The sequence below is a fragment of the Ranitomeya variabilis genome, chromosome 3 (assembly GCF_051348905.1).
Source record: "Ranitomeya variabilis isolate aRanVar5 chromosome 3, aRanVar5.hap1, whole genome shotgun sequence".
Lineage (NCBI taxonomy): Eukaryota > Metazoa > Chordata > Amphibia > Anura > Dendrobatidae > Ranitomeya > Ranitomeya variabilis.
The window spans coordinates 82,553,287-82,579,946 of record NC_135234.1 but is presented as its reverse complement, the minus strand read 5'-3'; the positions used below and the strand labels follow the sequence as shown (position 1 = coordinate 82,579,946).

The window sequence follows — 26,660 nt, the reverse complement described above, 5'->3', positions numbered from 1 at the left end:
GGCGGGCCTCCTTGACTCAGGTGCCCATTGGCACTGGCTGGGGGCCCCTGGAGCAGTGGGGGCCCTAGGCAGCTGCTGGCCAGTATGCCAGAAGGTGTCAGTGCCTGGGCCCACCGGAGAATCCTCCAGTACTCCGGTGGGCCAGTCCGAGCCTTGACACGCCCCCTATGCACTTCCAGGCTAATTTGCATTTTTCTTCAAGGCTAAATTTCTCAGCGCTGGCACACTGGATTATAAAACAGGTATCATTTTTATTGTTGATTTATGACCTATAAAGCTACACCACTAGTTTTATAAGTATTAGTAATATCGTTCAGACCAGTGCCCTTCAGGCTGTGTGCCCACGTTCAGGATTTTTAAGGATTTTTAGCATTTTTTTGTCTGTGTTCCGCTGCAAAAACGCTAAAAAAAAGCTTACATTAAACATCCCATTATTAGAATGCATTTTGCAATTTTTGTGCCCATGTTGCGTTTTTTTCTGCAAAAAAAATGCATCACGGAAAAAAGCACAGGATGTTCATTAATTTTGCGGAAAATCTCCAGATTTGCCACTATATAATATAGTAGTGCGACACTCTGGGAAAAAAACGCAAAAAAAAAACGCGAGCAGATTTCCTGCGAAAGGAGTCCGGTTTTGATCAGGAAAATTCTGCGAACAATCCTGAACGTGGGTACATAGCCTTAGTAACTACTAAGTTGCCCTTTTCAGTAATGTCTTCCAATGATATTTGATGTGTTAAGCAGATAGGAACTTGATCGGCTTCTGTAGATATCTTTACTTGTCTGGATTTTTGGTTACATTATATAATCCAGTTATATCACTATGGAAATTTCTAAAGAATGTATGTAAACATGAGCAGCGCTCATTTATGTTTTCCATTCTGGTTTCTTGGTGTGGGTTTTTTTTTTTAGATGTATACATTATTATGTATTCTAAGGGCTGATAACATTTCCTTTTTTCCTGAACACGCTGCAGATTTTCCATTCTATTTTTTTTAGAGATAAAATTCAAAGGGACTTAAAAAAAAATAGCAAAATGCAGAACATCACAGATAAAAATTCAAAGGAAGCATAAGATGTAAACTTGCACGTCTATATCTGACACCAAAGGATTACATTTAAAACGATGATAAAATGTAATTTATTTAACAAATTACTAGCAAAATTTAACCCCTTCAGAACTAGAACGATTTATTTTTCCTTTTTTTTTGGCTTCTAAGGGTATGTGCACACGTCCGGAATGCATGCAGAATTTTCCTGAGATAAACCTGAGGTTTTCCCAGGAATTCTGCATGCGCTTTTTTCCCCCCATTTTTTGCACGGATTTTGCGCGGTTTTTTTTTGCGGATTTTATGCGGATTTTTAGCGTTTTTTTCCGGACACTCCAAAACAATGGGAAATCTGCATAAAATCCGCAAAAATAATGAATATGATGCCTCTTTTCCCGCAATGCGTTTTTTTTGCGGAAAAAAACGCATCATGTGCACAAAAAATGCGGAATGCATTCTAAATGATAGGATGCATATCTATGCGTTTTTTATGCATTTTTATAGCGTTTTTATCGCGAAAAAAACGCACAAAAAACTTGAAAATTCCTGAACGTGTGCGCATACCCTAAGAGCTATAAAAAAAAATTTCTGTTCGCATATGATTGCTTTATTTTTTTGTTGTTGTGAAAGTTGTGGTATTGCTGAATGGCAGCATTCAACTTGGGCTACAATGTCCTAAAAAAAAAAGTCTTTAGAATTGGCTAGAAAAACAGCATTTCTGCCATTTTTGTTTGGATTTCTTTTTTTTAATGATATTTAGGCTGGTGTCACACTTGCGTGTGCAATACGAGAAACTCGCTTGAGTCTCTCGCATCAATACCCGGCACTGCCGCCGGCAGTTGGGATCGGAGTTTGCAGCTACATGTATTTCTATGCAGCCGCATGCTCCGGTCCCGAGTGCCAGCGGCAGTGCCGGGTATTGATGCGAGAGACTCATGCGAGTTTCTCTTATTGCACTCGCAAGTGTGACCCGGCGTTACTGTGTGGTTCAAAGGACGTGCTAGATTTTATTTTGTGGGTTAGTATATAAAATAGAAATTGACAAAAATAAAAATTTTGTTTTGTGTCGCCATATTGAGTCCAATAACATTTTTTTTCTCATCGATAAAGCCATGTTAGGCTTGTTTTGTTTGTTTTTTGAGGGGTTTTGCAGTGAGTTGAAGATTTGAAATTTGTCTTGGTACCACTTGGGAAAACAAATGAATTACCGTACTTTATTATTTTGCGTGCCAAGCTGACGTTTTTATTGATACCTTTTTGGTTTAGATACGATCTTTTAATTGCCTGTTTTTGCATTTTATTGCAAAAAATGTAATTCTGTATTTTTTTTCTCGTTACGCTGTTTAGCGATCGGGCTAATTTTTTTTTATATGGATAGATCAGGTGATACCAAATATGTATATATTTGATTTTTTTTAATCATTGTTTTATTTTGAATGGGGCAAAATGGGGATGATTTGAACTTTTATTTATTTTAAATGTTTTTTAAAACTTTTTTTTTACTTTTTGCATGCTTCAATAGTCTACATGGGAGACTAGAAGCTGCAGTACTTCGATCGCCTCTGCTACACAAAGGCGATGTAGATCGCCTGTGTGTAGCAGAAATGCTCACTTGCTATGAGCGCCGACTACCGGGTGGCGCTCAAAGCAATCTGGCAATGACAACCATAGAGGTCTGCTGCAGACCTCTGGTTGTCATGCTGACCCATCGGTGAACTGTGATCATGTGACGGGGTCACCGATGGGCAGAATTAGCAACAACCGTTGCGTTTAACTAGTTAACAGCTGCTGGTAGATCACGATTCCACTTGCAGCTGTTTAGGGCACATGTCAGCTGCATAGATCAACTGCCATGTGCCCGGAAAGGTGCGGGCTCAGCACCAGAGCCCGCAGCACACAGGGGGAGTCTGGCTTCGGCGTACGATTACGTCCAATGTCGGAAAGGGGTTAAAACTACAGCCTGTCAATTCTTTCAGCATTTTTGCAGTGTTTTCTTCACCATAGAAAGCAATGATTAAATGCAAAAATGCTGCAAAAAGACCCACAAAAATGCGTTTTAGCTGCTTTTTTGGTGAATAAAATTAACTTTATTAAATGTGTACTGTAGACAAATGAAACACATAATCCGCAACAAAACACCATAAAAAGCAGCAAAAACACAGCAAAGCCTGAATGTTGTGCACAGCTACTTTACTGCAAAAAGAGAAGGTTTTGGCTGCAGAAAAAAAGAAACGCTGCAAAAACGCAACTTGTGAAAATAGTCTAACATTCTGGAGGATACAAATCTGAGCCAAGGCTTTTTGACAGTATGGTGGCAAAAATCCGTAGCGGAAAGAGGCATATTATGAGTTTTGCTGAGGGTTATGCTCTCATCTTTGTATGCCCATGGTGTTTACATCCTTTTTATTCACAACCATCCATAAGACATATCCAGCGTAAAACATGATTCAGTTTTTTCATCAATAGTGTTTTTGGCAAGTTATGTACGGTAGCTACTTTTCACTGTGGTAATAAGATACTAACGGTCCAATCCAAATATGAGCTCTGTCTGACATTGTGACCTTGTACAGTTTGTAAGGAGTGGATTTCACAGAATTGACTATATTTCATTCCAACTATTTGATTTTTCTCCCTTTAACCGTCACTCCGGGGCAAAGATTCCATATTTCACCTGCTTTCTCAGTCCTCTGCTGGAAACTGACTTGGTCCCTGGAGACGTGCTAGTGACTAAGTGATAATGTGCTTTTTCATGTCAGTAAATCCCCATAGTCCTGGAAGGCCTGTTTATCTAGGGCTCTAAGTGGGTTACATTTCTCCAGAGGACACAAGTGCAGGAAAAAAAGGAAAACTATTAAGTCCTATTATCATTGTTTATAACCTATTTATAGATCACTGGTCGATGGTTGCAAATCCGTCATATATTATTGCATTAAAGTGGTTGGCTCACGAACAAAAGTTCCTTTCCATCAATAGATCTTGGAATAATAATCATTTCCACAATTGGATGTGTTGAAATAAAATGTTCCTGTGCTGAGATAATCTTATAAATGTTCCCCTGCTGTGTACTGTGTAATGGCTGTGTCTGACCATACAGGAACATGGTCTGATCATACCACAGCTCCTGGGCAGGGGAGGAAGAAAAAGAAAATATACAGACATTACAGCACGGGATCGCAAGTGACTCTTTTTGTGAAACAAAATAGTTCCCTGCCTGTTTTAAACAATATTGTACTTCACAGAAAGAATCAGCTGTGATCCCCGCTGTCCTGTCTGTATACTCTTTTGCTTCCTCCCCTGCCCAGGAGCTGTGGTATGATCAGACCATGTTCCCGTTATTCAACCCCTCATTGTAAATCAGGTTTACTCGCAAGATTTACAAACTTCCGCTGTTTGCATTAAACAAGAACAATTTAAATAGCTGAACACAACTAATAGAATAAATGACTTCTCCAAATACAGCACAAAGATCAGGGCACACATGAGCATCTGACAAGTGGCGTGCTCCTCCATGTGCTCTGTCACAAGTCTTACTCCAGTTAGGGACTGGAGTAAGATTTCTGATGTCAGGAAATCCATAGTTCAGCATGAATTAGACTGGTCGTGGCGTCTTGCCCTGACTGCACCCATTTTGGCAGAGCCTGGGAAAACTGGAGTGAAAACTACAAAAATTGCTAATTCTTTGGGGACTACAGCACTTGCATCTTTTCAAAGTGAATTACTCCTGAATTTTGATGAAGCCAAAGCACCACTGTTAATGACTGCTGCGATCTCAGAATTGTGCAAATCAGGTGTTACCTCAAGCACAACTGATACAACTAATGAATGGCTACAATAGATGCATCTGGGGTGTATGAGATAAAACACATCAAATATCTGGACTGGCTAGTGGCTAGCTGACTGTGATGTTTGATTGTATGTTAGAAATAAGCAAAAAAGAAAAAAAAATCACATCAGCTCACTAGTATGGGCTATTAAACAATCTTTGAAGCGTGCGCTGCACGGAAGAGTCCTTGGGCCAGTTTCCTAGTCAGTGAAAGCTCTACAAGTCACAAACAAGCAACGTGTGCATGAGCTCTATGCACACGTTGCAGATTTCCTGCAGATCCGCAGCTTTTTTTTCCACGCAGAAACGCTTCAGATTTGCAAGTGATTTACAGTACAATGTAAATCAGTGGCAAAAAAAACGCTGTGCTAATGGTGCGGAAAATTCTGCACGGAAAACGCAGCAGATTCAAAAAGGACCATGTCAATTCTTTGTGCAGATCTGCTGCGTTTCTGCACCCATTCCATAGAAGAAATCTGCAACGTGTGCACATACCAAAAAAAAGGCGCAAATTCTGACCCGCATTTTCTGCCAAGAAATGCAGAATCTGCACAGAGAATTCAACAGTCAAATCTGCAACGTGTGCACATAGCTGAAGGTTTTGTGACAAATCTGCACTGAAAAAATGCAACAAAAACGCAACTTGTGCACACAGTTTAAAACTCCCCAGGAACGCTGCCAGAAGCGGGTGTCTGGCTATAGATTACATTTGCAGCAGGTCATAACAGCCAAAGAGGTTGCACTAAGTACTAAAGGTGCTTACCGTGAAGGGGTGAATAATTCTCATACTGCCGTAGTCATTAAATGTGGCACTTTGTGCTGAATTTGGAGAAACCACTTGTTAAATTAGTTTGTTGAGCTATTTAGATTGTTCTTATTTGATTGGATTATTGCAAACAACAGACATTTTGTACATTTTACTAATAAACATAATTTGAAATGGAGGGTGAATCATTTTGAATGATGTTATACACTGCCTCGTTGGAAACACCAATGTCCTTTTCCCAATGTCCAAAACAAAAACCAAGACCAGAAAACTTGAACCTCCAATAGTATTGAAGTTCTGTGCCAGATCTACCAATATGTAGAGAGTCAGGAAAAAACACATTGGTGAAGCACAAGTATACAAGTGTTCAATTAGCCCCAAAGCATTTACCGTATTCTTCAGACTATAAGACGCACTTTTTTCCCCAAAAATGTTTTGGGGAAATGGGGGTGCGTCTTATAGTCAAAAAATATACTTACAAATACCGTGGCGGCGATCCCGGTCTGATGCTGCAGCCTCCCTTCCCAGGCTGGTGCAGCTCTCTGTTGTGCGGTGACCTGTTGGGCGGCGGTGGCGGTGCTCTGTGGGACGGCGGTGGTGGTGCTCTGTGGGACGACGGTGGCGGTGGCCTGTGGGGCGCCGGGGCTCCGCCGACATTTTGTGAATGCCTGGAGACCCACGCAGATCCATTCCTGCGATGCGGTGGCCTCCGGGAAAATGGCCGCCAAGGGCAGCGCAAGCTCAGATTCAGATCTCAGCAATGAGATCTCATTCCGAAATCTCGGGAGATGAGATCTCATTGGCGAGATCTGAATCTGAGCATGTGCCGCCCCGGCGGGCATTTTCCTGGAGGCCACCGCATCGCAGGAATGGATCTGTGCGGGCCTCTGGTTATTCACGAAATGCCGGCGGAGCCCTGCCACCCCACAGACCACCGCCGTCCCACAGAGCACCGCCACCACCGCCCCACATGCCACCGCTGCTCCACAGGCCACTGCAGCCCGACACAGCACCGCAGCCCCACAGAGCACCTGTCGCAAAATGTCGGTGGAGCCCGCCACACCACGGAGCAGCACCACAGAGCAGCACCTGCCAGGGATGGGATTTCCCAGAGGCCACCGCACCAGCCTGGACCACCAAACAACCCCTGTGACCGCTCCTCCACCTGTGCTGAAACCCCTCCCCGGTAAGCTGAATTCAGACTGTAAGACGGACCCCCATTTGACATATTTTTTTTTCTCTCTATCTTCCTTTTGAAAATTTGGGGTGCATCTTATCGTCCGGTGCGTCTTATAGTCCGAAAAATACGGTATTGTATTCACAAGATCCAAATCAAGCAGTGGAGTGGTATCTTGCACTCCAAATGGGTGCTGAATTACAGCCTGGCACAACTTGAGTTTCGCGCTCGTAGCTACTTCTGGGCCCAAACAATTAACCCTAACAATTTTTAAACTTTGAGATCATATAAAAACAAGAATTCACTAGGATTCTCCAATCATAAAACACAGTCTTGATGCATTTTAAAGCAAATACATAATAATAAATATATATATATATATATATATATATATATATATATATATATATATATAGTCATAACACAGAAAACAGTAAATAAAACAACAAAAAATAAAAGATAAACATTAGTCTAAATAAGAGTTCAATTCAAGTTCCACGTTAAAACCATTAGGGGATAAAATTCCTGTTGTGTAAATTCAGAAAGTCTCTCATAAATTAATGTTCTTAATATGATTCCTGCCTCACCAATTTTTCAAAACCTTTTCAATTTCAAAAACATTTAATCCATATGGCTGCTTTTTTTCTTTAAAGCGAAGGGATAATAAACATACCATATTAACACAGTTTTGACTTGTCATAGTACCAATGTGATTTTCATGTTTGAGTGCCTGTGTGGCCTTTTTGACGTACAATATGAACATTGAGGACTGGGGTTAGGCTAAGTTCATATTTGCGTATATGTGCGCAGCGAATCATCTGCATCTGCAAACACATGCCAAAACGCATGTTTACCCATAGTTTTTTATCCGCATCAGCTTACGCATAACGGCTAAAAAATGCTGCGTGTGCATGCTTTTGTATGCGTTTTTTGCCTGCGTTTGCGTTGCGCATGCATTCGATATTTCCAGGAGGGCGTCTCTCAATAGTTGTGTCTCTAAAACAGTTCCTGGACATGCGCAGTCCGAAGTACGCAAGCTCATTGAATGCATGTGTACGCATGTCCTTGCGTACGCATGCGTTCCCATAGACAGTAATGTGGGTTTTTTAACGCACTCATCCGCATGCGCATGCCTGCGCATATTTGACATATTTTTGACGCCTCCAAAAATGCAACGTGTTGCGTTCGCCGCGCCCAGCCACACACCGCGAAACGACACATGCATACACCATGTTAAATATATGGACGCATGACGCATGCGGATCAAACGCTGCGCACAAAGACGCAAATGTGAAACCAGCCTTAGAGAGCACATTTCAAATATTAAGAGAGGTTTGAAGCACATTGTTATTTATATGGATAAAAAAATATTTTTGCAATTTAAAAGGTTTTGAAAAATTTTCGAGATGGGTATCGTATTGGGGACATTAATTTAGGAGAGAGTTTCTGTATTTATACAATAGGAACTTTATCCCGTAATGGTCTTAAAGTGGAATTGAAACCTTGTTTATTTTTGATTCATTGATGTTACCATTTTGTTTTATTTATTATTTTATGTGTTATGATTACATGTTGATTTTGTATTTTTATATATATATATAATATATATTTTTTTAAATGCATTGAAGTTGTGTTTTTATTTGAGAGTCCCAGTGCATGCTGTATTTTTTTATAATCTCAGAGTTTAAAAATGGATAGGATTGATTGTATGGGCACACCCCTGAAGAAGCCAAGCAGGCGAAACTCGAGTCAGGCCAGGGTGTAATACATCACCTGTTTGGAGTGCAAACCACCTCTTCACTGCTTGTTTTAATTTGGATCTTTTGAGAACGAAAAATGTAGATCTGGGGAGAGCACAAAGCCCATACCACTGGAAGTTCAAGTTTACTGGCCGATGTTCGTGATGTGGCTATTTGGAGAAGGACACCATTGTCTTCCAGACAGGCAGCGTTTAATATCACACTGGGTTCCACCTTTATTAACTTGACTTTCGAATGTTGTGTTTGACCATTACTTATTCACACCTATGGCAATATTCCATTACTCAGTGACTTTTTGATATTTATTTATTGATATTGCTAATATATGTGAATCATTTTGATTGTGGCCGTAAATGTCAATATTTTGCCTTAAGGCAATCATTTATATTCCTGACAAATTAAGCAATGTAAAGACGTTCACGTCTATGTACAAATGACAACACAGGAATGTAAATGTCCTAAGACGGATGTGCTTTCAAGTAATTATCCAATGGTGGCAATGCTTTAATAAATATTTAATTGTACTTAGTTGTAATAAAATATTTGCTTAATGCAAACTAGTGTTTGACATCAATAAAGTTCTGTTCTGTTGGTATTACTGCACCTGTTCATAGAGAGAATTTTTTGCCTTTTAGGCGCAGGACTTTTATGTCGAAATGAAATGGGAGTTTACCAGTTGGGGTGAGTAATAAAATATACTGTATGCTTTATTTTCTGGTAAAATTACAATAATGGACATTCCATGCAGTGGAGAGAGGATTGTAGATAGCACACCATCAAGGTAAAATTACACCAAAGTTTATTTAGTCCTTAAGAAGAAAAAACACCATAAAACAGGCTGACGCGTTTCTGGTGCAATGTGCACCCTATGACTAAGAGCATCATTATGGGGCAAAGAACCCTAATTCCAGAGATGTTTCACTTACTTTACTGGATGCTGCAGTTTTGATTAAAAACTGTTTTCTCTGCTGTAGATCTACTAGTTCTGTAAATTCGGAGCCAAGCATAACCCCTTCCACATCACTGATTGTCAGCTTTCTCTGTACACTGTGTGTAGGCAAAAAGCTGCCAAACAGTGGTGGGGGTGGGGTTATACAGAGCTCATGAATATGGAGGACTATGTGACAGCAGGTTTACTAGTCCTTTAGTGATAATCACCTACTGATAAAACTGTGGTTTTACCAAAACTACACTAAGCAGCGCAGTAAGTGACACAATACTGGAATCAGTGTATCTTTGCCTACATTATGCTTCTCTCAGATTAGTTGACAAAACCCTGGTGACAGATTCCCTTTAAAGGAAATCTGTCAACAGGTTTTTGCTACCACATCTGAGAGCAGCATCGTTTGGGCAAAGAGATCCTGAATCCAACAATGTATCACTTACCGTAGATTATTAGATGCAGCCGTTCTGGCACAAGCAGAGCTTTTAGATTTAACATGAAGCAGAGCTGAGGAAGCTAGCCCCGCCCACAAAAGGCTTTCCGTATACATAGCTATAGACAGTGAGGTGAATAATTTTGCTACTAGTTTTGCTTAAAGCGAACCTGTCAGCAGGATTTTGATAAGTAAACCACAGACATTGTCAGGTTGGCAGTGTTAAACTGATTAAAATAATACCTGGGGTAAAGAAATCAGTCGTGTGGTTCTTATGTAATCAGTATTAGAAGTTATCAGTTAATGATATGTCTGCGCTCCAGGGCGGGACTGTAGGCAGAGTCTTATCTTCCTGCTCTAAGCCAGAGATACAGTACCAAGGAAAGACCTGTTCACAGGCTGCCCCGAAGCACAAACCGTCTGTCTCTATGATGAGGAACATGTTTGTGCTTTGAGGCGGCCTGTGGACAGGTCTTTCTTTTGCTTAGAGCAGGAAGATAAAACTCTGCCTGCAGTCCAGCCCCGGAGCACAGGTATATCATTAACTGAAAACTTCTATCACTGATTACACAAGAACCACAAGACTGATTTCTTCATCCCAGGTATCATTTTAATCAGTTTAACACTGCCAACCTGACAATGCCTGTAGTTTACTTAGCAAAATCCCGCTGACAGGTTCGCTTTAAAAAACCTCTTGCCGTTTCTTTATTATTGATTGGAGTGAAAAAATACAGCCGAAAAATTACAGTAAAAAAGGGGAAACTCTGATGTGTTTGCAGGAAAAATGCTGTATAAAATACGCATATTTTTCTTGCGTTTTCGCCTCGTTTTTTACATGCTTTTTTGTTGTGGATTTTTCCCCACTCGTTAGTATGGATGAAATTTGAAGCAAACACCCTGAAAGAACTGACATGCTGCAGACTTAAATCTTCTGAAAATCTGCAAGGAAAAAGTTAAGCAATGTATGCACGAGACTTCAAGAATCTCATTCACTTTGCTAGTACTAGGAAATAATTCAGGCTTTATGACGAAAAGACGCAGATAAAACATGACAAAAAAGCAGTGTGTGCACAGACCCCAAAAATGTTCAGACTCCAGAAAACTCCTAACATTTTGCTCTTTTTTTTTCCATTTCCGTAGTGCCCCTGGTCTCAAAGATCTGCCCTAGTGATACATACAAGGTTTGGAAAAGTGGGCAGAACCTGCGTGTGGACACGACACTACTTGGGTTTGATCACATGACCTGGCAACGAGGGAACCGTAGTTTTATCTTCAAGGGTCAAGGTGAGGAATTCTAAAACCCAAAATGTACATGAGACTATTGCATTTTATATGCTGTTTCTAAAGCTAGACCTAACTATATCTACAGACACCAGCGCCGTGGTCATGGAAATCGACCATGACCGAAGAGTTGTCTTCTCTGAAACTCTGACTTTAGGCTCCCAGGACCATGAAGTTCTGCTGGCTGCTGTGCAGCCCACCGAAGAACAGGCCATGAGTCGCCTGACAGCCCCTGTGGTCACTACTCAGTTAGATACCAAGAATATTGCCTTTGAGAGGTGAGTAAGAAGAGAAAGGGGATGGTAAAAGTTATTATATGAAAGTCCAATATCTTCCCTGAATCATTTTATGCATTGAATCCTAAAGTGTGGCTTCACCTGTGAATGCCAGTATACTGGGTAAGTATAGTCATTGTCTACATGAAAAGGTTACATACAGCTCTGATAAAAATTAAGAGACCAGTCCACCACATCAAAACCCTGTCATGGGCTCTGAAAACCTCTGGAATGTAATCAAGAGGATGATGGATAGTCACAAGCCATCAAACAAAGAAGAACTGCTTACATTTTTTGTGCCAGAAGCAGTGTGAAAGACTGGTGGAAAGCGTGCCGAGACGCATGAAAGCTGTGATTAAAGATCATGGTTATTCCACAAAATATTGATTTCTGAACTCTTCCTGAGCTAAAACATTAGTATTTTTGTTTCTAAATGATTATGAACTTGTTTTATTGGATTATTTGAGGCCTGAAAGCAATGTTTTTTTAAAAAATTTTGACCATTTCTCCTTTTCAGAAAAAAAAATAAATACAAAATTTATTGCTTGGAAATTCGGAGACATGTTGTCGGAAGTTTATAGAATAAAAGAATAATTTACATTTTACTCAAAAATATACAGTACCTATAAAGAGAAAAATCAGACAAACTGAACGTTTTGTAGTGGTCTCTTGATTTTTGCCAGAGCTGTATGCTTTAAAATGCTGGTGTGAGGAGACGTACAGTCTATGTAATGCTTTTGTGGCAAATTAAGTATGCAAATAGTCTCTTCAGAGAGGAACCGGACTTGAACTTTAGCACCACCTCTTGAAAGTAGCAATCCTAAAAGTCATTATTGACCCTTGAACAAGTCTTGCTATATGACTTAGGATAAAAGCCAAACCAGATACTCCATTTGCAGACGTGTTTCTGGGTTTTTGCATCTCATCATTTCAAAGCAAGAGATTGGATTTGTCTGGATGAGAGGCCTCTGACAGGGCTCCAAAGGATAATGTCTCTCCTTGTGGCGATTGCCATAACGGATAAAGGAAACTTAATGGCCATGCAATGCTTGTAAAGGAGAAGTAACCTCCCCGAAACACGTGTCTGCAAATAGTGTGTCTGCTTATGCTTTTGTCCTAAGTCATATGGCAAGGCTCTTTAAATATAAAATTTAAATATTAAATATATTAAATATTTAAATATAAAATTTAAATATTAAAATTCAAATATTAAATATATTGACTTTTAGGATTGCTGCTTCCAATAGGACCCAGTAGATTTCAAGTGTTCTTCCTCTGAAGAGACTGTTTGCACATTTAATTTCCCAGAGGAGTATTGCATGGCCTATAAGTCCCCTCACACTGGCATGGCACTATTTATAAGGCGAGAAACCTTACCTCTTAGATTCCCATTAGAGGCCTCGCATCCAGCCAAATGATACCTTTTGGTTTGCACTGATGAGGGACTAACAACCTGAAACGTGTCTGTAAATAGTGTCTGGTTTGGTTTATGAGGCTCAATAAAGGGTCAATGTTGAGTTTTACTGCTTCAGTGCAGCTGGAAGTTCCTTATTTAGCTGAATTATCTGTAAAATAAAATACAAATCGTTAGAGTTCTTGCTCCAGTCGGCCATCTCGGCACTTCTGCTCATTTCTCTCAGTATTAGTGATAGCAAAAAGAAGGTGGTTGTACACAAATCTACATTGGAGAGAGAGGAATCTATCTGAAGCGAGCAAAGAAGACAAACAAAAGGAGAGTGAAGAAAACAGGCTATAGTCAAGGGGGAAAGCACATGAGGAGGAAATAAGTACAGTATTGGAGCTGCGTTGATACGTGGGATGTTATGAACTATACTTTTGGGCTCCCTCTTGTGGTCACTCGCGGTATGGCTCTTGGATACTCTTTCCCCAGGTTTGTAGTCACCTGCTTCGTTAAGACTCTGGGTGTTTCTATTTAAACTTCCTGGAGTCTTAGTCCATTGCCTGGCATCCATGTAATCAGTCCTTGTCTGGTTGCTCTTGTCTACTGGTCCTGATTTTTGCAACATAAGCTAAATCCTGCTTTCTTGTTTTTTTGTTTATTTGTATTATTCTGTTTTTGTCCAGCTTGTTCATAATGTGATTCCTGATTTTGCTGGAAGCTCTTAGGGGGCTGATATTCTCCCCCCATACCGTTAGTCGGTATGGGGGTTCTTGGATATTCAGCGTGGATATTTTAGTAGGGTTTTTCGCTGACCACATAAGTCCGCTTTCTATATTTCTGCTATTATTTAGTGGGCCTCTCTTTGCTGAATCTAGTTCATACTTACGTTTGTCCTTTCCTCTTACCTCACTGTTATTATTTGTTGGGGGCCTGTATCTACTTTGGGGTATCTTTCTCTGGAGGCAAGTGAGGTCTGTATTTTCTCTGAAAGGGTTAGTTAGATCTCCGGCTGGCGTGAGACGTCTAGAACCAACGTAGGCATGTTCCCCGGCTGCTATTATTTGTGGGCTAGGATCAGGTATGTGGTCAGCTCAGTTACCACCTCCCTAAGAGCTAGTTTTTATGTTTGCAGACTTTGCTGAAGACCCTGAGATCCTCTGCCATTAGGATCACAACAGTGGGAAGAGAGTAACACCCTGGATACACACAGAGCTTAAACCCAGCCTATATTACTGGGAGAGAAACTCCCAAAAGTGAAACATTTGAAACTTGGATTAGACTGCAGACTCATCAGGGGATTTGAAAATGAGTGAGGGAATGAAAACTGCGGACTTAAAATGAGTGCAATTTTATTAAATAAAGGTAACAACCATACCTTTAGGTTAGCAAGAAAAGCTGGAATGGTTAAGCTTTTAAGCATGCATTCTGATTAAATGTTTAATAAAACTCTGGTCTATAATACAGGATGTAATTTAGGGTTGGTAAAAGACAATGTAGTTATTAAGATCTCATGAATATTCAGGTTCCAAGCTGTAATTGTACACCATTAACATTTCCAACAGTGAAATGTTAGGTGCATAGCTGAAATATTTTCTCATATTACCACATTCTTTTTTTTGTGCATGCCATTCCTCACTTTGCCCTCATCATCCTATCAATGCATTTTTGGGAACATCCAACACCCCCTGAAAACCCACATTCCATAAGTTAGGGGATGCTTCAGTGGCATCTGTGAGATTTGCCAACTCCTCCAGTAGTCTTGAGATGTCTCACTTCTGGACATTTTTGGAAAGTTAGCAAATATTAAAGGTGGTGGCACTAATAATAATGTTATATTATTGGCGTAAGGTACTGTTGTTGTGTTATACTCTAATATATTCTTGAGATTACCGTAAGTGTGGAGCTTTACTTTCTGGCATTTGGCAAATGTCTCACTGTAGAAAGAGGTTGTTCAGTTCAAGTCGAGAAGAATAAATCTTGGGACCGGCATCGAGTGACGTTGCCAAGAACCGGTGTTTTATGTAAAGTACTGAAGCTTAGATATCCAGTTTTAATTTCTTAGCTTTATCAAAGCAGTCAGGCAGCACAGGTTGGCGTCACTTCAGTGCTGGAGTGACACTTTTATGTACAAAAACTTCATTAAGATACTTGGTCTGGAATATTCTGATAACGTACTCTGTGGAAGTTAATATAAGAAAGCTTTTCTGTGATATTACACAGTGCTCCTGCTACTTCATAGATACAGTCCTGCATCATGATTATAAGAAGCAATTTTGTGCTTTCTTTATTTTCCCTTACAGAAACAAATCAGGAATCCTCGGCTGGAGAAGCGAGAAAACTGAGGTTATCAATGGCTACGAGGCAAAGGTAAGATGCATAACTGTACATAGCTGTACCCCAATGAGATCTCTTATTCTGTAGGAGCTCTTAGTCATAGTTGTTCATCTGAACTTCTACTAATTCTGACTTACATTCATGTCATCACAAGGCTGGACCCTAAAAATGCATCTCTGTAGTGTAGGCTGAAAGTTCATAAAAATACCCTACATTTAAAGATACAACCTTTATTCCTACATTTAAATTTAGGGTATCTTTATGATTTCTCTTCAATTATTACCCTGGGACCAAAACATTAGGCTGAACGGTCCAAACTGATTAATAACTCCCAGAAGCAAAGCTTACTAATATTGACTTTTCCTACTAAAGTGCCTAGGATACGCCAACACTTTATGATTAGTATCAGTGCGACTGCTGAACTCTGCACAGATTCTAAGAATTGAGGAGTTGATTTAGCGCTGAAGCCCCTTCTAAATGTTACGGGCCATGCTGCCATTCTCTTGATGTGTGGCTACACCACAGTACCTTGGCCTGTACATTCTCAGAATCAATGGGGGCCTAAGGCTGGTTTCACACTTGCGTTTTTGTCTGCAGCGTTTTTTGCAAAAAAAACGCATGCGTTTTTTTCCCCTATATTTAACATTGAAAACGCATGCGTTTTTTTTGTATGCGTTTGGTCGCGTTTTCAAACGCATGCGTTTTTTTTCTGCATGCGTTCATTTTCAAAAATGCAACCTGTAGTATTTTTTTGCGCGTTTTTTTTGCCGCAAAAAAACGCATGCGTTTTTTCGCGGCAAAAAAATGCATTGCTGTCTATGTAAACGCATGCGTTTTTAAGCACATGCGTTTGTTTGCGTTAAAAACGCATGCGTTTTTATAGAAAAAAAACAGAAAACACACTGAAAAGTCACCCACCACCATCAAGGTGATAAAGGGATCCAAACCCTAACCCTACCCCAAACCTCACCCCTAACCATTTATTGAACATTTTCTGACAGTCATAGTGCCACATATTTCAGTGCCACGTATTTCAATGCCACGTATTTCAGTGCCACGTATTTCAGTGCCACGTATTTCAGTGCCACGTATTACAGTGCCACGTATTTCAGTGCCACGTATTTCAGTGCCACGTATATAAGTGCCACGTATTTAAGTGCCACGTATTTCAGTGCCACGTATTTCAGTGCCACGTATTTCAGTGCCACGTACTATAAATACTATAACTACGTGGTTATACGTGGCACTGAAATATCGTGGCACGTAAATACGTGGCACTTAAATACGTGGCACTTAAATACGTGGCACTTATATACGTGGCACTTAAATACGTGGCACTTAAATACGTGGCACTTAAATACGTGGCACTAAAATACGTGGCACTAAAATACGTGGCACTAAAATACGTGGCACTTATATACGTGGCACTTAAATACGTGGCACTTAAATACGTGGCCACTGATTAGGGTTAGGGGTAGGGTTAGGGGTAGGGTTAGGGGTAGGGTTAGGTTTTTTTGGTTTTTTCTTGTTTTCTTGTGTTTTTCTATAAAAACGCATGCGTCTAAAAAACGCATGCAGATTACATGCGTTTTTTCACACATGCGTTTTTTAAAAAAACGCATGCAGATAAAAACGCAAGTGTGAAACCAGCCTAAGTGATATTCTTTCTATGGGATGGGAATAACGTTTTAATCTCTTGTGCTTATTTTATGCTTTCAATATGTCATCTTTTTTGTTGAGTTGTTCGGTTAGATCAGACCTGTGCAAGGTGCGGCACGCGGGCTAAATGCAACCCTTTGGCTGTTTTTTAAGGCCCGCGGACTGAAACAATCAAAGGGTTTTATGCAGTGACGTGTCGCACATTAAGAGGCCACCTTCCGTATGCCGTCTCACTTTTACTGATATCTGTATCCTCGGAATGCTGATACTGGTGTAATATAATGATGGAATACGGAATCATCAGCTCCCTATTCTATCATTGAGCCGATGTGTTTGAGAGCGCAGCAGGCGTGATGATGGCACTACATCGTGCCAGCTGTGCTTCAGTAGAGAGCGCAGACCGGAGCTGCGGGAAAACTGGGTTAGGTGAGTAATTTTTTTTCTACATCATTCTGTGTGGCAAGAGGGGGCTGTATAGGGACATAATACTGTGCAAGCGGGCTGTTGTTTGGACATGTCATTCTGAGTGAGGGGCTGTGTGAGGTCATAATACTGTATAAGGGGGCTGTGTGGGGACATCATTCTAAGTGGGTGCTGAAAGGGGACATAATATTGTGTAGGGTGGCTCTGTGGCAACATCAGTCTGAGTAGAGGGCTGTGTGGGGACATAATACTGTGTAGTGAGGTTGTCTGGGGATGTCAGTCATACTGTTTGGGGGACTGCGTGGTGACAACAGATTGTGGGGGGTGCTTTGTGGGGACAATATTGTGTAGGGGGCTGTCTGGGGACATAATATTGAGTAAGGGGGCTGTGTGGGCACATCATTATGAGTGGGGACATAATAGTGTGTAGGAGGGTTCTGTGTGGTCATCATTCTGAATGGGGTGCTGTGTGGGGACATAATACCTTGTAGCGAGGTTTTGTGGTGGTGACCTTCATACTTTGTGGGGGCTTTGTGGTGACATATTGTGTTGAATGCTTTCTCGGGACATAATATTGTGTGTGGGGGGGGCTTTGTGTGGATATCATACTGTCTGAGGGCTATGTGGGGACATTATACTGTGTGGGGGCATCATATTGTGTTTGAAGCAGTTGATCAAGGTACAAGGTTTGTGTATCAGGAGCAAATGATTTACTTCTTTTCATAACCTTTGTAAGATGCAGTAAATTATAGAGTTTGAATTATCTGCTACAAGTAAGAATACATAAAGCAATAAGCCCTATCGTAAAGTGTATTACCAGTAATAACTAGTCAGTAATCTTCATTTTGTTCAATATTAATTGATACAAATATGTATAAAACAATAATAATGAGCAGAATTAAGTTTGGCCGGTTGGTTCAGTCCTCTACAACAGTCACAGTATCTCATGTGGGCTCTTGGGAAAATTAATTGCCCACCCCTGAGTTAGATAATTTATTTGGTGCAAAGAGGTCACTGTTGCAATTTGTGTGCATGCCTTTTTTTCAGATGACCCCGCATACTAATAGCAGCCAATAATTATATGAATGAGTATCTCCCTCTCAATAAGCCAATGAGATATATCATAAGTAATATTGCTTCTGGTAGACGCAGACCATCTATGTATTACATGGTTGGTTCAGTGAGTGGCCAATATGTAATATTTCATTACTACACACATGCATGGCGAGGCATGCACAACATCTGTGACCAACACTGCATCTTCTTTCTTCAGTGCAGCACCGCTCCCATACTACCCGGCTTCCTGTTTGTCGGGTTGGGGGGGGGGGCAGTACACTGCTGAAGATTGACAGATCGCAGTTTGGACCAGGCTTACCTCTGCAGCATGGGAAAAGTGCAGAGGCACTGAGTCTGGTCAGATCCATCAATCCACCAGCTTCAGAGCAGCGGTTGCAGAGTCTAAAGCAGCGTTCAGTCCTTTCGTAAGTAACCAGACATTCTAAGGGCGCAGTCAGACTGCTGTATTCATCGGACCAAGATTGGAACTCAGTGCACAGACTGGGCGGCGTTCTCCTGACCCGAGCGTGACAGCTTCATGTATTTTTATGCAGCTGTCTTGCTTGGGTCGGTTGCGGCCTGTCTATGCATTCCGATCTTGCCCCTATTTTTACAGCCGTGTGACTGTGCCTTGAGACTGTGGAGGTGGCCAGTAACCCAGGCATTGAGCAGAACACAATAAAATTAAAAGTTCCTCTTTTTGTAGAACATAGAGGATTTTTAATATATGAGTACTTACAAAGTTTACTTGCTTTTACTACGACTTCGCAATTTAACCAATTAATGCCGAGTTGACAGTTCCCTTAACATATAATTTAATAATATTATATAAATAAATGAGCATTAACATTTGTATTATACCTCTTTATTTTTTTTTTCTCAGGTATACGGGGCTTCCAATGTAGAATTAATTACTAGAACCCGCACAGAACATTTATCTGACCAGCACAAAGGAAAGAGCAAAGGTAATGTCGAATACACAGTTTTCAAGTACAGCTGGACTTTGATATCCGAGAGCAGTGCGATGTTTCACTCGCATCCGTAGACTTGTATGGGTGAGAGTGAGCTGAGTCTCGCTGCCAATCGCAGCATGAATTGGCATGAGAAAATAATCACAGATGTGAGCTGCCCCATAGTATAACATTAGGAGAACAAAGGAAGGTGCACACAGCTCATAGAAATTAGAGGTGCTGGCTGAACCGCAATACTCCAAAATAACATCAAAAGAAGCTAATCAGTGGATGCAGAGTGAATCATTTAATTCTTGAAGAAAATTTACACCACAAACAAAATACTGCCAATTCAGTGAGTGCAAAATATGTTAAGCAGCAAGTATAACATTGGGCAGAGTGGTACGTGATGTCTTACTGCATAGTACTCAGTCGTGTTATACGGTAGTGTGACTTCGGCCTTACTGAAATTTTGTGCCCTTTTTTCTCCACAAATACCTTTGATTATTGTGGCCAAAGAGTTCTATTTTAACCTCATTGGTCCACAGGACATGTTTCAAAAATGCATCAGGCTTGTTTAGATGTTCTTTTGAATACTTCTGAAGCTGAATTTTATGGTGAGGATGTAGGAGAGGTTTTCCTCTCATGACACTTTCATGAAGGCCATAATTGTGCAGATGTCTCTGAACAGTAGAACAATGTACCACAACTCCAGAGTCTGCTAAATCTTTCTGAAGGTCTTTTACAGTGAAGCAGGGGTTCTGATTTGCCCCTCTAGCAATCCTACGAGCAGCTCTCACAGAAATTTTACTTCGTCTTCCAGACCTTATTTTGATCTCCACTGTTCCTGTTATCTGCCATTTCTTAATTACATTTCAAACTAAGTAAAGGGCAACGTGAAAACACTTTGCGATCTTCTTATAGCCTTCTCCTGCTTTGTGAGCCTACACCTTGTTCATTTTCAGAGTCCTAGGCAGCTGCTTAGAAGAACTCATGGCTGCAGCTTTTTGGCACAAGGTTAGAGCAGGCTGGGTTTTTATAAAGCTGGGAAATTTGCACCTGGCCTTTTCTAATGATGATGGTGAACAAGCCATAACCCTAACAGGCTAATTAAGGTCTTCGTCAAAGTTATCTGAGCACACAAATCTCCAAGGTGTCCAAACTTTTATATCGGCCCATTTTCTTTTTGGTAAATTTTAAATTGGAAAACTTGAATAACTATATTTATATTTACATTTATTTTGTTTTGCCTAAAATTCAAAGGAAATGTGGCATCTTTATCTTTAGGCCTTTTAGAGATCATCTAATCTTCAACTTACTTAACTGTTCACAATAATAGTCATTTTAACCAGGGGTGCCCAAACTTTTACATGCTACTGTGTGATGCCAATGGATGGAAAATAGATTACTGCATCTGCCAGTCTGCTATATGTCAGGATACTATTTTTTATTCTGTAGGAAAGTCGAGCCTTCTGTGCTGTCACATACTGTTAAGCAGGGGTGGGGAACCTCAGGCCCCAGGGCCATTTACTGCCCTCGATAGGGACCCCATTCTTGGGAAGGGAGGTGTATTTTGATTACCACCAGCTCATTATTTTCTTCTTGTTCTGTTAGCACACACATGCAGTGTTCACTACTGAACAGTGAAGGGCATGCAATGAAAGATTACATCCTGAAACCAGTGCCAGAGTCAGGATGTACTTTGTGGGTGGAGTTTGTACGGCCCCCAAAGGATGGTATAAATATCCAAATGGTCCTTGGCAGAAAAAGGATTCCCCACCCCTGCTGTTAAGTATAGAGAATATTATTTTCCACTACTTGTAGACCAAATAAGTAACCGCATGAAATACAGTTGCATACATTACTATGTTCGTCTCATGCGCTAGAAGATTTTCCCTTGGGCCAGTTGTAAAGCCAAAATGCGATGTAAACAGTCTCTTTCCTCAGTCCTCTGGAGCTGGTCCTCGGGCTATATGACTAAGGTGGTTATTTATTGTTTCTAAAGTGCTTGAACACGTTTTTTTTTTCACACCTTTAAACTTAAGTTCTTGAAACTAGAAAATTGGTGTGAAAAAAGCAGAAATGTGTGATCTTAACATGAGGAACAATACGAAGAGCAAAATATAAAAAAAACACCTGAAGTGCAGTGCAAGCCACATGTGTCGCACATTTATAATATACATTAATAAATACATCGTCCAGAATATATCAGAGAGTTATACTGAAAGAATTGGAATTAAAACTGACATATAGACAATATTGTTTTTTTATCTGGAAAACTATTGTGGTTTCTAAAGATTGTTTTTTGTTTTGTTTTTTTAAAGATTTTTATCATTCTCTCAGGTAGAGAAACCATTTTCAAACTGTGTATGCCGTTCTGACCACTAGTCACTGCTGTTGAGTGAACGTGCTCTGATAAGGTGTTATCTGGGCATGCTTGTGTGCTAACTGAGTTTCTTCGGCATGCTCGATAAATATGTTCAAGTCCCTGCTTCTGCATGTCTCACGTCTGTTTGACAGCTGCAACACATGCAGGGATTGTCTAACCGAAAGGCAATCCCTGCATGTGTTGCGGCTGTCAAACAGCTGTGACACATGCAGCCACAAAGACTCGACTTTTTCGAGCGCGGCGAAGACACTCGGTTAGCACACGAGCATGCTCGTATAATATTTATCCAAGCTCGTTCGCTCATCAATACTGGTCTTACTTACTCTTCTCTGTATTTGCAGTTCAGTTCATCGAGCGTCATGATTGCTTCAGGCTCAGGCCATACAGCGACATGTGTAGCGCGCCACTGAAATTGTAGTGTCACACCGCGGCATTGCATCTATTGATTTCCTATGGTGTTGCATTGCAACCGGCGATTGTGACATAGCTGCAAATTTTTTCAAATGTGTTCCATTTTTGTTGTTGCTGAATTGCAAGTCGCATGCAACTCCCTTACCATAGGCTTCAATACAAATGTCACGTAACATGCAACTTGTCGGCAACTTGGCTGATTTACTTACAGCAAAATCACCCGGAAGTATTTTGCTGTGTTCTGGGACATAGTGCGCCGGCGCATGCGCACTAATGCTTTTCGGCTTTGCCCGCAGTTGGGCAAAGCATACTGCGCGTGCGCAAGGCAAGATTGCATTGCGCAGGTGTGTTCTACGGAGGAAAGCGAATCAACTTCAAGCCAATATTGCGGCCAGTGGGAAAGGAAGGGGTGAATAAAACACCCGAAAACACCGCCTATCGGACCGAAAAAAGGTCCCGCCAAATTCAGGTGACAGGTTCCCTTTAAAACAGGAGCATGACAGAAAGGCGCAGACAAGTTGCTCAGATGGTTTTGTGGAGTGACTTTTCAAAGAACTGCTGTCGTGCGACATGTCATCATATACCCTTAGCCTTATTCTTTTGATCAATTGTTATAATGATACTTTGATATCTGCAATCCGATATCTTAGTCCAGAGAAATCCATGTTTTTCTTATATATGTAAATGAGCTGTTAAGATCTATGGGTCAGACATGAGAATCTGCCTCCAGAGATTGTTTTATATAAAGGTTGCATTACCAATGTGATGTGTAGTGATTGACAGTCTGCTCTCATAATCACACACAGCTCTGCAGTAAGATTAGAGAGAATACAGTACAGCAGAGCTAACACAAACATTTACAGCAGCGATTGTCCTCTCATAGTTCTGTAGGTGCTGCTGCAGAGCTGTGCCTGATTATAACTAGCACAGTACAGCAGTGTTGTCCTATTACAAACACAAAAAGCACATTTGCAGTTGTCTTCTCACAAAACTGTCAGCTCAGCTGTACTGCCCTTCCCCCATAACTGGCTGCCTGTAAAATGGAAGATGAAGCACTAGAAAAACTATAATAAATCATTATGATACGTGATCCATATCTACAGCCCCTAATTCTGGCAAGAAGACATCACCTGCATTCACTGTAAAATGATAATTACAGTCAAAATATTCTGTATAAGTTTCTTCAGCTTCAAAGAAATTACGGACACCTTAAAATTGTTTTTTACACACAGTACCGTACTCTTCTCCTTTTTCTGTTCTCCATGCTTAGTGTATGTCTTTCATATTGCCCACACCATGACACAGGTGAGTTTGAATGGGCATCACATGCTTGAAACAAAGTCGCTTACCCACAAGTTTGGAAAGGTGCCAACAATTTTGTCCTGCCGAATTTTAGGGTTTTATTTGAAAATATGTTCAATTTGCCTTTTTTTCCTCTGTTTTTTTTTGTGTATAAACACGTGTATAGCAAACCATGTAATTGCAATAATGTTCTGGGAGAAATACTTCATTTTCTGGAAAATTTTGAGGATGCCAACATTTTCGGCCATGACAGATTGTAGTGAATGCAGTTCTGTCATATACTGTATATACCTAAAGTAAAGTTTTGCTTTAGTACAAAAAATTGCTAAAAAAATCCTCATAATATTCAAATTGGTTTATCCCTTGGTAACAGACAATACCAAAAATCTGACAACCCTCATAATCCCTTAGAAAAAATAATGCTTTCTACAGGAAATGAAAGGCTATATTTTAGCCACAGTCGTAGGTATGAAAATGGTCAGGTCCATCACCATTTGTGATACGACTTCTCAATTTTCTTTCCAGGTAGTAAAACACCTTTGCAGTCATTCCTGGGGATAGCTGAGCAGCATGTGGGACCAAACAATGGGGTGAGTATTATCTGTGATTGCTGAAACCTTGATAGCAATCAATGCCGGAGTTGTTTCTTTCCTCGCCTCTGCTGTGTGACTGTACTTATAAAGATTGTATGAGCTGTCTCTCTGAAATAAGGATTAAGTGCAAATCAATACCTGCTGTGGCAGAATGCGCTTATAGCAGCCTTGTGTCTGACGGCCATCAATAATTGTATCCTGAAGATCTGAAATTACCTCTAGATGAAGACAGAGACGTTGCACTTGACTTTACTTGATATATAGCAATGAAACAAAAGAGAAGATATTGTGCATAAAGAAAATGTGGAATTTTTAAGTAAAGACAGATTTCCCTTTAGATACTTGTTCATTTTGCCTTTCTGCCCAGCTAATGCTTCTCTTTTTTATTATTTTTATTATTATTATTATTATTATTATTATTATTATTATTTTAAGGGTGGTCCAAAAGTAGGTGGACAGTATGTGTAATAGGGTTATGAAGGGGGAGGTTTATCAAACATGGTGTAAGGTGAAACTGAATTAGTTACCCTTAGCAACCAATCAGATTCCACTTTTCATTTTTCACAGACTCTTTGGAAAATGAAGGGTGGAATCGGATTGGTTGCTAAGGGCAACTGAGTCAGTTTCACAGATCCAGTTTTCCCAGATAAATCTCCCCCAAATCTGTTTTTTTTTTTAGATAATTCAGACAACCCAGAATGGCAAATAATAAATACAGATCAAAGAAAATGGATTTTAAAAGAGTATTGGAAATCTCAAAATGCTGAAACAGTTAGAGCAAATTGGGTTGAAACATTTGGTACTCAAGACCCAAAGAGACAAACCATTTACCGCATTCGTAACAAATTCGATGCCACTGGCTCAATCCTTAATGCTTCAAAAACTGGTCGACCCAAAACAGCCTGTACAGAAAATAATAAACAACTTGTTGCTGAAACATTTGTTCAGAGTCTAAAAAAGTCCACAGGAAGAGTCTCTTTAGAATTGGGAATTTCACGAGCTTCCATAATGCGAATCCTGAAATCTATTGGGTGGAAAGCTTATCGTCCACGTCTAATTCATGGTTTATTGGAGGATGATCCAGACAGGCGGCTGCAATTTAGTCAGATTAGGCTTAACGAAATTGAAGAAAATCCAGTAATTTTAGATAACATTATGTGGAGTGATGAAGCTTTTTTCAAATTATCTGGCCATAGTAACAGACATAATTGTATTTACTGGTATAACGAGAACATGCATTTAACATTAGAGCAACAACTAAATGAGCCTGGTGTCAGTGTTTGGGGTGGTAATTCAAGTTTTGGTGCTCTTGGACCATTATTTTTATGGAACAGTCACAGGAGATAAGTATCTCGAAATTCTAATGAATCAAGTTGTTCCCCAGTTACAGCAACAGCCTAATTCAAATGACCTTTCTTTCCAACAAGATGGGGCCCATCCACATTATTCAAGAGTAGTCCGCGAGTATCTTGATGAAACATTTCCTAATAAATGGATTGGCCGGCACGTTCACCAGACTTGACCCCAATGGATTTTTTCTTTTGGGGAGTACTCAAGGACAAAGTTTATAGTCGAAAACCAAAAAGTGTCAGTGATTTGAAAAATTACATAAGAGATGCATTTCAAGAAATTAATACCCAAAGAGACTTGTGCAAAAATGTTTGTCGAAGCGTAAGAGGCAGACTTCAAAGCTGTGCAAATTGTGATGGAAAACAGTTTGAGCACCTGCGTTGATAAAATTTAAGGGCTTTTGCATTATTGCTCAGAATAAAATTTAATTGTCAGTGTTATGCTTGTGTTAGTAAATATAATTTTATATATAAATCAAAATAAATGTTATTATTTTCTGTCCACCTGCTTTTAGTCCACCTACTTTTGGACCACCCTGTACATTTATATAGCGCCATTTATTACATGGCGCTTTACATGTGAAAGGGGAAAATATAGACAAGCACAATAAACATGAGCAATTCAAGGCACACACAAGTACAGAAGGAGAGAGGACCCTGCCCGCGAGGGCTCACAGTCTACAGTCTTTTCCATTAGGTCTATGACATCACATGATTAAAAACTGACTAGCTCATTCTTTCTAAGCTCTGCGTATAAACAGAAAGTCTCTTCTCCCTGTATGAGTCATCATTGGAACTACAATTTCACCTAACTGCAAATTCCCTGGCAGGAGGAGGAGTGGAGCAGCTGGGTCAGGAGTTGAAGAAGATGATAACTCATGCAGGGAAAAGACTGTCGGTTTCTACATAGAGCTGAGAAAAGAGAAGAATTAATTTAGTAGAAAGGCAATATGAGCAATTGTAAGTACACAGTGCTATATAATATTATGATTGCAATATGTTAAGAGGATGAAAACTTTGCTGGGAGTACTTCTTTTAAAAAACAAACAAAATGTTTTCTCACATGGGACATGCAGGGACAGCGTCAGGAGCGCCGGGAGCAGGTGAGTATTTCATATTCACCTTTCCGCGTTCCACCGACGCTCTGTCTTCCGCGTCCTCTGCACTGTTAAGGTCAGAGGGCGCGATAACGTATTAGTGTGCGCGCCGCCCTCTGCCTGAACAGTCACTGCGGAGAGACGGGACGCTGAGGAGCAGCAGGCAGCAACGAGAGGTCAGTATGTCA

At 40.4% G+C, this 26,660-nt stretch overlaps 1 protein-coding gene across 4 annotated transcripts in view; it reads left to right on the top strand.

Annotated features, from left to right (window-relative positions):
• The window catches only part of ANKRD13B (ankyrin repeat domain 13B), a 242,923-nt gene that overhangs the window by 183,139 nt on the left and 33,124 nt on the right, over positions 1 to 26,660 (top strand). For all 4 annotated transcript variants that reach the window (XM_077294291.1, XM_077294288.1, XM_077294292.1 and 1 more), the window contains exons 4-9: positions 9,211 to 9,256; positions 11,092 to 11,235; positions 11,321 to 11,510; positions 15,210 to 15,276; positions 19,265 to 19,346; positions 23,959 to 24,023. In XM_077294291.1, the coding sequence (XP_077150406.1) occupies positions 9,211 to 9,256; positions 11,092 to 11,235; positions 11,321 to 11,510; positions 15,210 to 15,276; positions 19,265 to 19,346; positions 23,959 to 24,023 (594 nt within the window). The remainder of the gene's footprint in view (positions 1 to 9,210; positions 9,257 to 11,091; positions 11,236 to 11,320; positions 11,511 to 15,209; positions 15,277 to 19,264; positions 19,347 to 23,958; positions 24,024 to 26,660) is intronic.